This window comes from Bombyx mori, chromosome 19, assembly GCF_030269925.1.
Source record: "Bombyx mori chromosome 19, ASM3026992v2".
Taxonomy (NCBI): Eukaryota; Metazoa; Arthropoda; class Insecta; order Lepidoptera; family Bombycidae; genus Bombyx; species Bombyx mori.
The window spans coordinates 9,439,741-9,452,632 of record NC_085125.1 but is presented as its reverse complement, the minus strand read 5'-3'; the positions used below and the strand labels follow the sequence as shown (position 1 = coordinate 9,452,632).

Below are 12,892 nucleotides of genomic sequence, written 5' to 3'. Positions count from 1 at the left end.
TAATATAAACTTACGTCCCCATGTTTATTGATTTAAAATCCAACCATCGATTATAGAAACTTTAAATCAGAACTTCGATGGATATTGACACGGAAAACTTACTCTTCCTGTCAAATTTTTATTCTTCTAATAAAATTTAAATTTAGAATCTGCTTTTCAGAAGTTAAATATTGTAAAAAAGTCCTTTGGCAATGTTGTTTTTAAAGAAAATTTATACACATTTATTCGTAAATGTTTTATTTTTGTCTACGCATTAACAATATCCATCTAATAATGGCACGTAGTCTGACGAACTTGTTGTTTTTTTACACATTTTGAATTTTAAATTAAACATTTTTTGTATAAAATTGAGTTTATTTTGCAAAAATGGCACGAAAGATTATACAAATATGCCAAGTGAAGTGCTATATAGCAGAAATGGAGGATAGACCCTCCATAGTAGCAGAACAATATTATTTGACCGACTCGGTGGTGCAGTAGCTAGCGCCCTTGACTGTTGGGCTGAGGGTTGTGGGTTCGATTTCCATACCGGGAAACCATTTCTGTGACATCTTTGTTTGGCCTTTGCCGGGTAGTTAATACCTATGTGTTGTTTAAATTTAACCGTATAATAATACTGGTAATAATAATGGTCACTGGTTCCCAGAGTACAAGGAATCTTAATTTGGAGCCAAGTGGACCGTGTATCACATGTCCTCGGTTATTATTATTTCTACAAGGATGCTTGACGCCTTCTCTGATTTTAAACGTTTTTATTTCGATTTTAAATTAACGTTCGCTTCAGATGGTAGCTAGACCTAGAATGGGTTTTAATTTATTTATCTTTAATGAAATAAAGCCTATAATACGGTTCCAAACTTAAGATCTTCGGCAATTTGTTATGCACCTTGTCCAACTTGGCACTATAGGTATAGGTATGTGTGATTATGAGGGTTTACTGTTTTAAATAAGTTAGAAAAGATGACCTGAGACGGCTCTCTTGGGTTTTTGTGGAAAATGAGGGCGAAGTGTAGACTGTTTTATTTTGTTAATTTGGTATTTCTTCAGATTTCAAAGTACAATAATAGTGCTTTATTTTCCATTTAGCATCTGTGAAAGTACACAATTTTTCTCGAAAAAGTGGCACTTCTCAATAATCTTCTTATTTAGGTCGCCTGTAACTACATACCCGACTACACACAGCCGCCGTGGCCTTAAACATGTCTTTGTGCTAACGTGCTTTTAGGCATTTCATGCACCGATCGCAAGTCTCGTCAAACTCGTTGAATGCGACGAAGGGTTCGTCGTGCAACTTAATCCATAGACACAGCCTACTGAGTTTTAGGCCACATCTTCTCAGTGCAATCACATGGCATCAGAAGAAGCCAATTGGTATTGAATACGAAAAAAAGAAGAGGGCTCTCTTTTTCCTTACATTACTTTAGTCTTTGGCCTTGTATGCAGTAAGCTATATAGATTAAATTAAAAATATAATGTGATCCTCGACTTTCAACATGTGTGCTTAGTGTGAGTTTTTTAACATTTTCGATAGCGTAAAAGTGAATTCATATTTGTATTATTGAAGTATGAAACCTAGTTTAAGATATGTATGCAGCTGGAACAGCGCTCCTGCCAAACGTAGGCAAATGTTAAAAGTTAATTTTATTTTTACGCTCTCTTTTTTTAAGGGATTTTATGACCTAGTAACTAAGACCTTTAGGTCAAGTCTTATTTTAATTTTAATGAAAAGTTTTTTAAATGAAATGAGATGAGATGATATGGGATGAAATATAATCGCAGTAAAATGGTGGTCATTTACTGAGACTTTTTGCACTTTCATAGATACTAAACAGTTAATAAACCACCGTTATTACATATTTACACCTGAAGCAACACTAACTAGACAAAATAAAACAAATCACACAACTTCACTCCTCGCTTTCCCTTCAAAAAGTCCTTTTACGCTATCGAGAACGTCAAAAAACTCACACTAAGCACACTGACCGTTTTATCTCGTGAGCTCTTGTGAGTCCGTACGGGTAGGCACCACCACCCTGCCTATTTCTGCCGTGAAACAGTAATGCGTTTCGGTTTGAAGGGTGGGGGAGCCGTTGTAACTATACTGAGACCTCAGAACTTCTATCTCAAGGTAGGAGGCGGCATTTACATTGTAGATGTCTATGGGCTCCGTTAAGCACTTAACACCAGGTGGGCCGTGAACTCGTTCACCCAGCAATAAGATAAAAAAATCAGATTTTTGATACAACACTCAACCCATAAATAATAACAATACAAGATTTGGCTTTTTGCACATTCAACCCTGTTCTTCTTTAATCTTTGAATTGACTTCGATCGTCTCGTCGGTCGAGTGGTTAGTGAACCTGATTACTATCTCACGGGTTTGGATTCGATTGCTAGTCGATATAATTACCTGAAAGTGGAACGTTTATATCTTCCCAAAGACTATTAATGCTAAACTTTATTTATGCCCAGTACTGTATTCCCTTAAATATTATCGACTAGCTGACCCGGCAGACTTCGTAGTGCCTCAATCTATAAATAAAAGACCTAAACTTTTGTATAAAATAAACTAAAACAAACAAAAGAAATCCGTCCGACGGTGGAGACGTCAAAGGAAAAACAAAATTGTTATTTTTATTTATTTCCGAGTATTTTCATATTTACCTACCTTTTAAACCTTCTCTGGACTTCCACAAATAATTCAAGACCAAAATTGGCCAAATCGGTCCCGCTGTTCTCGAGCTTTAGCGAGACTAACGAACAGCAATTCATTTTTATATAGATAGATAGATAGCAATAAGTACTATAATAGGTATATACTTACATATAATGTAAAAAAATGTAAATTTCTTTAAATTCATCTTTACTTAAGCATTACAGTTCGATACATAGGTTAGTTTGATCTTTTACTGTATGATGAGACCATTAACTTTCTCACGTATGCGTAACGGCAGGTACAGTTTTTGATTGGATAAACAATTATGTTGTTAAATGACTCGTAACAATTATATTCAGTACTTTCCGTATATACATCATCGTCCGAAAATAGATCCGGTTCTATTGTCTTTACACAGCTTAGTGCAACGCATTTCATCTTACTTAAGAAGACACACACATCCTGGACCGCTCTGCAACTTAGATACTCGCACTGATCCGACAGATACTGTATTGTAGCTCCCGGGTATTCGCATATTTTGCTTACCAAAACGCCTGCCCATTTCAGGAATATATCTTGTTTTATTGTGGCATCGGTATTCAACCAGGGCGTGGGTATAATGTATTTGTCATCTATTTTAATAGTCAAGCTCTCTATAAAATTTATAGAAATTAAAATGTTTTCGTTGTAACCGATGCGTTTTATGATGTTTGCAGATTCCAAATCCGCCAATTGTTGTATGAGTGCTTTAGTGTCTCCATTAATTTTCTGAAAAAAAAAAAATGTGTTACGTGAAATGGATTAATAAAATCTATCTAAGTGAAACTAACCAGTTTTTTTCTATTAAAAAGTTCTGCGTCCGACTGAATACTTAATTTAAGTTTCAAAAATGATTAAATGAAGTAACATTATTAGATAAACAATAATAATAACTCAGGTTCATAAACAAAAAAAAAATGCGACCGATTTAAAAAAATAGCTTATTGTATTAAATTATTTATAATATTCAAAATACATAAATACTCATTATAATATTCAAATAGTCTTTGAATAAAGTAGTTTAAGAGATACTGTAAACTAGGGGTCTTTTTTTCCCTACCTAAGCTGATGGTCTGGAGAGACCATGTCAGCGTCGCCGGCTTAGCTCATGGGCTTAAACCTGACGATGTTGCTAACACGAACCCTAGCAAGAGCCGTACTTCGCAGAATCTACCACCGGATCGGAAACGCGACCCACTGAGAAGATCCGGCGAGAAGCTCAGTGGGCAGTGTCTATGGGTTTATTTGCTCGTTGAGCCCTTCGTCGCAAGCGACGGGTTCGACGAGAACGATGAGCTAGAGGTCAATAGTTGATAGCAAAAGAAAATAAAGAATAAAATGTCTCCTTCAAAATTGGCCATACTTTAATTATATATATTTTGTCTATGGTACGGCCATTTCAATATCACTGGCTTTCACGGAAACTTTTGATTAAGAAAGTCAGCTTTACGTTCGGTTGAAACACTTCATCAATGTTATTCGGCTTACCTCTAGTTCATAAAATGTTGCACCGGATTCACCCTTTGAAACAATGTATTTCAGGACCTTACCCTCTGCACATGGATATGTTTGTTTTGTTTTAGATGGTATAGTAGCTTGTCTGGGGATAGATTTATATATATTAAAATTTTTACTTTATTATTTTTATTTTAAATTTAAATTTTGAACGTAAAAATGAAATTCGTTATATACAGGGTGTCCCAGAATGAATGGATAATCCTTGAACCCCGCACGGGACAGCTCTCCAGCGCTCAGAAAAGAATATCTAAAAAAAATAATTCCAAGTGATACCCAAAATATGATTTTTTTTAGAAAAACATACGTTATTTTTACTTTACTTCACATTCATGTGCACAACGGCCACAAAGTTATGAAATTTGTGTACTTTTTGGTGTTATCTTATTCCTGATAGATTATACTACTAGAAATACTTTAAATAATATAAGTATCTATGATACTTTTTTCACAAACAAAATAAGAACTTTAATTTTTAACCTGAAATTTGATATCAAAATAATTTTGGCGTAGTTTGAGAGTGTTTCATGTAAAAAAAAAGTATAAAAACGTAAGTGGCCAGCTATTTTAAAAAAATGCGCAGCTCCTACAGCTTACAAAATGGTATCATACATCTTTTTATCTAATACCACTACGAAGTTATTGCTATTGAGATGCAAAAAGAGTAAATACAACTAAAAAATAAGTCTTAATAAATTTTAATAATAATAAAAAGTCGGGTGTACACAAATCAAGCTTTATTCACAACAGGTGTTCAAGTTGTCTGCCACCGACTCTAATACACGCTCGATATCTTCTATTAGAGGCTCTACTAAGATAACGTCCATAGCGTCGTTCATTTGGAACGGTCAAAATGGAACCCAAACTACCAATCCATTTATTTGGATACGTGGCATTTAAATAAGAAGGGACGTTTGTACCATAATGTGCAGGGCAGCCATCATTCTGTAGCCAATGGGATTCCCTTACCTTCTCAGGCACTTTTTCCATTAAGTTCAGGAGATCATTTTGCAAAAAATTTAAATAGCTATGGGAAGATAAATTTGCCGGCAGTTCGAAAGGACCAATAATTATCCCGTTTAATATACCAGTCCAATAATTTACTTTGAACTGGTATTGCGACCTCTCTTCTCGCATTAAATTTGGATTCGAGAGTTGTCAGCTGTGCAGATTATGCATATTAAAGTATCCGTCTTTTTTTAAAGTAGATTCGTCGCTCCATAGAATTTTTCCAAAGAATTGTGGATCTTCTTCTATTTTTGCAAGCATTTATCGACAAAAAAACAATCTTGCATCGTAATCTCTCGGTTGCAGAGCTTGGACGCGTCTAATATGGTAAGGATGATATTTATTTATTTTCAGTACACGGTGCACGGTCGTTTTCGGGATTCCAGTACGCCGTGATATTGTTCTTACAGAGGGGTCTTGCTGAATTTCGTCAAGCACAATGTCTTTAGTATTGGCATGATCAATAATCAAGACTTATTTGACTAGTATATTAAACGGGATAATTATTACTCCTTTCGAACTGCCGGCAAATTTATTTTCTCATAGTTATTTAAAGTTTTTGCAAAATGATCTCCTGAACTTAATGGAAAAAGTGCCTGAGAAGGTAGGCAGTTAGTTAAAAGATTGGAATTGTTTACACATCATATCGTTCGGACAAAAAGTATTTATTTTTCGATAATTTGTTTGTTGTTGTTTAACCTATCTCTGTGCTTGTCACTCCTTCTTTCTCTTTGTTAACTTCTTGTGTGTATGTGATTAAATAAACTGTTTGTGTTTGTGTACGGAGTGTACCTACATTATTTAAAACCACCTACCAACCATCACAACCACCGAAGGTAATTGAGCTAAAACGCATTAATACAACCAAAGCAATAACTTCGTAGTGGTATTAGATAAAAAGATGTATGATACCATTTTGTAAGCTGTAGGAGCTGCGCATTTTTTTAAAATAGCTGGCCACTTACGTTTTTATACTTTTTTTTTACATGAAACACTCTCAAACTACGCCAAAATTATTTTGATATCAAATTTCAGGTTAAAAATTAAAGTTCTTATTTTGTTTGTGAAAAAAGTATCATAGATACTTATATTATTTAAAGTATTTCTAGTAGTATAATCTATCAGGAATAAGATAACACCAAAAACTACACAAATTTCATAACTTTGTGGCCGTTGTGCACATGAATGTGAAGTAAAGTAAAAATAACGTATGTTTTTCTAAAAAAAATCATATTTTGGGTATCACTTGGAATTATTTTTTTTAAATATTCTTTTCTGAGCGCTGGAGAGCTGTCCCGTGCGGGGTTCAAGGATTATCCATTCATTCTGGGACACCCTGTATATCTGGATCCATGGGAACTAAAAACTGAATGACGAAATTAAGAAATCGTGATCTACAAATTTTATCGTTAATTTATTCACTGTAATACACTGCAATGCAATATCGTTTAAAAATTAGCTGATGCACGGGCTCCCCGGTCCTATGAGATGTAGAGGAAGGCATCTGTTAATTTATTTAATTAAATTTTCACTTTGTTTTCACAATGTTTTTTTTCCCGACCTCTTCGCAGGTGGAAAAAGTGACTATTCCAGCTATACGCGGAGGAGTAGGTCAACTTCCGGGCTAAACCTGCGATAATTTGTTAACACTAGCCCTAGCAAGAGCAGTTCTTCACAGAATTTACCACCGGATCGGAATTGCGACCCACTGAGAACATTCGACGGGAAACTCAGTGGGCTGTGTCTATGGGATACTCATGTATGTGTGGTTCACATTAACAGCATAATATTTCTAGTTGATATTGAAAGATTCCTTTAGAGGACAAGTTTTCCTAGCCCCTTTTTAGAAATGCGCAAATTCAATGAATGAAAACTGATATTTAATTATTTACCTGGATAATTCCTTTAGTGCAGCATCAAAACATTCGAAATCGTTCATATATTTAGACATTTTTTTAAACTGTGTTTTATTTTTTAATGTTAGCGTACCGGACTTCAACTGATATTTAGTTTCGACCTCGAGCACGCTTATGTGTTCGTCTAAAATAATCGATGTTCCAGCAACATCTACGATTACCGGAATTGTAGATGAAATTATTTCTAATACATTAGCAGCTTGCATCTCCAGTAAGAAACAGTTTAACTCGCTCGATCCTTTGAAGCTGTTTTCGGGTAATTCAGAATCAACAATAGCCGCAAGATCATCAATGAAATCAGAATTGAGTCTGTCGGCCCATTTGCGTTGGTAACTAGCCGAAATCTTATACGAGGCCTTAACGGAATCTTCGAAATTAATTCTGTACAAATAATTGTTGAAAATCTTTTCTTTCGCTGAAACCGCTCCACTTTTCCTCAGCTGATCGAGGGCAGCCCGTAATGTCATCTCAGGATACTTCTTTAGGACGTTGAAAACTTTCTTACTAATTTCTATATTAGGTTCCTGGTTGAATGATAAAAACAACGAAAGAATTATTCCTTCTTTCAATGCTGCCTGTTCAGGAGCTTTGTAGAGACGAAACTGTTTATTCCCCGTCGAAGGGGTTATAGTAAATTTATTGTAAAAATCTTCGATGTCTAAGGCGATGCACGGCTGTTTTTGCGTAAACGAACTGCTCTGCACGATTTGATATAAGATCCACATCAACTCCAACATAACCAATCTGGCCTCGTGTAAAAATCTAGTCATATTACCCGAGTTACGAAGTCTTATTTTTTTTAACTGCCCCTCGTATTTCTGAACGAAGCGTCTTCGACTCATTTCGTTCAGTAAGCACTCCTTTTCATGTTGCCATGTCGCGTTTGTTTCGAGAGCAATAGCACGTCTGTGCACTGCACCTTGATTCTTCATAGGATCCTTGATACTAAGTATATCTTTAGCAACCACGTTCCTGACTGTGAGGCATCCGGGTTGTGAAATTGGACTCATTATTGTTATGGCAACTTTGCTGAGTATTATAATTCTGTCTTCTTCTTTTGTCCAACTTGCTGGACCTTCAACCAGCCTTTTTCTAGTTCTTGCTAATTGGATTTTCTTCTTTGCTCCCTTCTGAAGTTCAGTTGCTCGCTTTTTTCTTTTCTTCTTAGGTTTAGCCGCCCTGACATTCTTAGGTATTATGATTTGTTTTTGTGGACCTGACTTGGCAGCTTTTACATATACTGATAGCCAGAGACGAGGAATTTCCGTATAGAAAAAGGAATCGAAACCGCAGGCTCCTAGCCCATCGCCATACCGTTCTCCGTTATCGTGCTCTGCTACTTCATCAAATTTGCGTATTGGAGGAGTGAATTTTTTACGCTTGCGATCCACTAGTTTTATCTTTGTGTTTATGCTTATATTTTGGACTGTAGCCCAATAATCTTTCACATCATCAAAAGTTTTAAAACGATATGATTTAACATTGACGCTCGGGTTTGCGATAAGCCTAGGCCAAACGCCTGTTGTGTCAATAATTTTAGCATTTCTGTTAACGTAGAATAAGAAAGTTGTGGTATTATTATGGTCAATTGAAAGTACTGCCGATTGATAAATGAGTTGCACAAGACCGAACATTGCTAACATTTTGACAGCGGTTCTTACAGTGGTTGTCAAATTTGTAGACTGTAAGATCATGGTGTACAGATCGTTTGGGGCATCACGTAATTTAACATTAAACAACGACTCATCTATTTTCATTTTGCCAACATCTGATAAATTTTTTAACAAACAGATGGCGAATTGTACAGTCATTTCCGGTATAATATCGACCAGGGTGGTAAACCCCTGTGGGTAGTTGTGTGATTCAGATTTTATAGGTTCGAAATATACAAGCTTAATGATGAATTCGTGTAGCTTTTGAAGTTTCATATATCTTGGATACGGTGTTAAGTTTATTGGTCTTGAAGCGTTTCCAATATCATTTGATTTGACTAATTTTCCTTTTGCGTTCCAGGCAGCTCTGACGCTTATTTCTTTGTATTTCGATTTGATTATATCATCCGTCGCTTTCACATGTGAGGCGCAAATGAAATTCGTGTATCTGTTTTGAAATCCTGGCCATTTTACTCGGTACATTTTAATGTGACCATTGTTGGCCAATTTTTGTAAAAAGATTTTGAAGCATTTAGCATCTAACGGAGTCTCGCCTATTTCTGAAGCGACAAGAGTGCTGAGCGATATGTATCCGCATACACATAGTCGCTCTTTAATAACTTTGAGTACGCCATTAGCAAATCTTAATTGTCTTAAAGTTGGGTAGCTTTCGGTGTATAGTGGTTTTATTTTTGTTTGATCTAGGTCACAAAAAACTTTAACTTCAGTTATTGGATTGTCTGGGTCATTAGTTACACTTGTATTTGTTTTATCCTGAATGTCACCTGCCATTGCAACTTCAGTGGAATCAGATTGGTCGTTATCACATCTACTCGTGCTTTCTTGGAGGTACTCTAGAAACTTTTTCTTCTCTGTTGCATATGTGTCATCAATTTTTTCAGTATTAGCTATAGCAATGTACCTGAAACATTGTTGAATAAGTTATTTTATTTGTCAAAAGTAAAACACTTACACTATAAAAACAAAAGAATAACAAAAACTTGCCTTGCAGTTCTTTGTCTACCTTTATCTTCCAGAAAAACGCGTACAACATGTTTTGCCTTGAATACACCGCATATTATTCTACTTGTATATACTTCTACTCCAAGCATCTTAGATATGTCCACTTGAGTTAGACCCTTGCGGCCTGCTGCTAGTAGTAACTCATAAGCCTGCCTTAATATTGTCACACCTACTTTGTACTGACATTTGATAGGTTCCACATTGTTTTCGTCTTCTGAATCTGAGGACTCATCACTCTGAGGTACGATTTGAATATATTTTCTTTTCATTACTCTTTGTTTTTTAGAATCAATCACTTCTCTGTCTTCCTGGAAATTTTGATATGAAACTTGTTATATTTTGCAGTTAAGAACATTAGAGAGCCTAACAGGTGATTGGTATCGCCCACTGTGCTCATATTAAGTATTCCAATATACTATGCCGGTATTCAAATCCAATATCAGTTTTTGTTAAGTAATTGTTACTTTTGAGATGAGGACTTCTGACATGACTTGCAGTGATGTCAAGGGGCAAGCGTAAGAGGAGACAACTTGTGAGGGCCCTAAGTACCAGCGAGTTACCACAGGACTACAACAAAAACAAATGGCACCTAACATGTGTTCACAAACTACTTTCCCAAAAAAATAATTATATCGTGGAATTAAAATAAAAACTGTAATAATCAATGGACGTATTGTGAGCCCACAAAGTATAATATTTCTTTTTTAAATCGTACATTTCGTCTTGAAAATGGGACTGCTGTTAAACATCAAAGTCAAATTTCGATCTTATGTGTCAAGGTGAGCGGCGCTATTTACATTGTGGTGTCTAAGAAGAATGCTCCAGTAAGAACTTAACACCAGGTAGGCTGAGGGCTTGGTCACCCATCTAAAAAATATAAAAAAGTTGGATGTTGCAGCAAGGGCGTATTGACAAATACGATAACTTATCAGATATTAATAGATTAACTGCAGTATTCTAATACAATACTCTTAGTGAAATAAAAAACAGATTTTATTCAATACTTCTTTCACTCAGTCAAATTTATGACAAATAGTAACTTGGTCTATTTATTTTATACAAGTTATCATAAGAACTAAAAGAAGAATTCAATACTTACAATATTGAATATGTTAGCTCCTTTTTTCATCTTTTTTATTTGTGCTGAAGTCAGCAGGCCTTTTTTTATTAATACCTCTGTTCTTTCACTATAATCAGGTTTGCTTTTTAAATACTCCACAATATTATACAAGCCCCCTTGTTTTGGTATCGTAAGTATTTTTGGTTGGTGGTACTTCTTGAGTCGCAACATTAGACTTTTTACACCTCTTGAGTTTAGTACTTGCGTAACATATTGTACTTTTATTAAGTCTAAATCTTGCAGTTGTTTCCTATGGTAGAATAGACTTTTTGGTTCTTTAACTATTTTGTTGATGTTACTTGTACCAATTGTCATTTGACCCTGGAGTGAAAATGAAATTATTTTTCATATTAGTATTATAATTCAGGTGAAATGTTGGCAATTTCAAAATATTGATATGTTAATTTTAGAATTGTTTGATTTCATTTCTTTACTTAAATGTATTTTAAAATTTTGATAACATAACATTACAGTTTAGTTAATTATGAGAGAAAATCTAACGTATTTCACAGATATCCTGGCAGTTCTATTGTATTTAGCCTATGGGAAATTATATCTGATATCGTACATTTGCAATGAGCAATTGTAATTTTAAAATGTCTTCTAAATTAAAAATATAATTAATTAATACTAGACTCAACCAGGCAAAGGCTTAGGATAGATAGTAAGGTAAGACACTTAACCAAGAACTTTGGTAAATGCTATAGTGGTAATTTTAACTTACATTTTCTCTTGATCTTCCGATAAGCTCCAATATGCAGTAATGTATGTTGGACAAATAATTGAGGTATGTTATAGGCAAGTGTGGGCCCAAAGCCCTCCATCGTGCTTCTATGTTTGCCACAATCACTAATAAATCTCCATATTTTGATACCACCTCATCATAGGATATACATCTTATAATTTCATTAGGTAAAAGAGTTCGTTCTCTGTAATACTTGCAAGAACCATATTCATTCTCAATTGGATTATATTCATAGGGCCCATCAATGTATTCAGTCTAAAATAAAATGGAAATATTAGATTTTAGCGTATATAGTCCAAAGATACTGGACAAATTGAATATTTTGTGTAATGAATAATAGAAGAGTGTATTATAAGTTTACATAGGTAGTTACTATATACTACCTATTTTCTGTAGTGAAGCAGTTGTGTTTTGGTCCGAAGAGCCTCTGTACAATATTGATAAGAATTCTACCTCATATTATTATGTCAATATCAGTAATAGTTCTGACAACATGACGTCTGTCAGCTTGGGTGACCAATTAAGATCAGGTGGGCCCTCAACTTAATTAACTTATTTTACAGATAAAGGGTCATATTACAATCTTATCAAATGGTAGGGCATTTTGTAAACATATATGGTGGAATAGCACTTCTCTTTTTTTCTGTGACAACAACAATTATGTTTCAAGCTGAGTTAAGGTAGCACATATACTATTATAATAAGCGCTTCAATCTTAAATATTATACTGAAAAACATCTGCATGGTGGTGTCTATATCATCAATTTAATTGCTTGAAATTTAAAAGACATGGTCTTACTTAGGTTATGTTGTATACTTACAGGATCTCTGAAGTTACCACTATCTGGATCAACTAATGCAAACCTGTCTAAAATTGGAAATATAGGCACGGGTTCTGGCAGCAAATAGAAGCATAAACTATTTGAATTAATTATAGTATTCCATAAGCGTATCTTCATTTTCTGAGTTACTGGTAGAGACAGACGATGTTCTATTCTTCTCCATAGCAAATCGATTCCAATGCCTTCTAGGCCGTCCAAAGCTATTTCATCCAATAATATGTCTTTAAAATTAAAATGGAAATGTTTTAATCCATTATTCTGCATTTTGTTCTATTCGTACATATTAGTTAATATTTATCATTTTCACTTTTTAATTTTTTTACGGCTGTTACTAAAATGGCAACTCGACCTTTTAGCATTTTTACCACACCCACCC

At 34.8% G+C, this 12,892-nt stretch overlaps 1 protein-coding gene across 1 annotated transcript; it reads right to left on the bottom strand.

Moving 5' to 3' along the window:
* Positions 1-2,846: 2,846 nt before the first annotated feature.
* Positions 2,847-12,892, bottom strand: LOC101735724 (uncharacterized). The gene is made up of 7 exons (XM_004922344.5): positions 12,496-12,892; positions 11,654-11,929; positions 10,909-11,250; positions 9,792-10,117; positions 7,111-9,708; positions 4,184-4,295; positions 2,847-3,424 (listed from the first exon to the last, which is right to left on the bottom strand). The coding sequence occupies exons 1-7, from the start codon at positions 12,778-12,780 to the stop codon at positions 2,894-2,896; spliced, it is 4,470 nt and encodes a 1,489-aa protein (XP_004922401.3). The 5' UTR covers positions 12,781-12,892; the 3' UTR covers positions 2,847-2,893.

Excerpts from the sequence above, each read along its gene's own strand:
- LOC101735724 (XM_004922344.5), bottom strand. The coding sequence starts at position 12,780 with ATGCAGAATAATGGATTAAAACATTTCCATTTTAATTTTAAAGACATA. Across the intron at positions 11,930-12,495 it reads GTGGTAACTTCAGAGATCCT|ACTGAATACATTGATGGGCC; the intron begins GTAAGTATACAA and ends ATTTTATTTTAG. Across the intron at positions 4,296-7,110 it reads GCACTAAAGGAATTATCCAG|ACAAGCTACTATACCATCTA; the intron begins GTAAATAATTAA and ends ATCTATCCCCAG.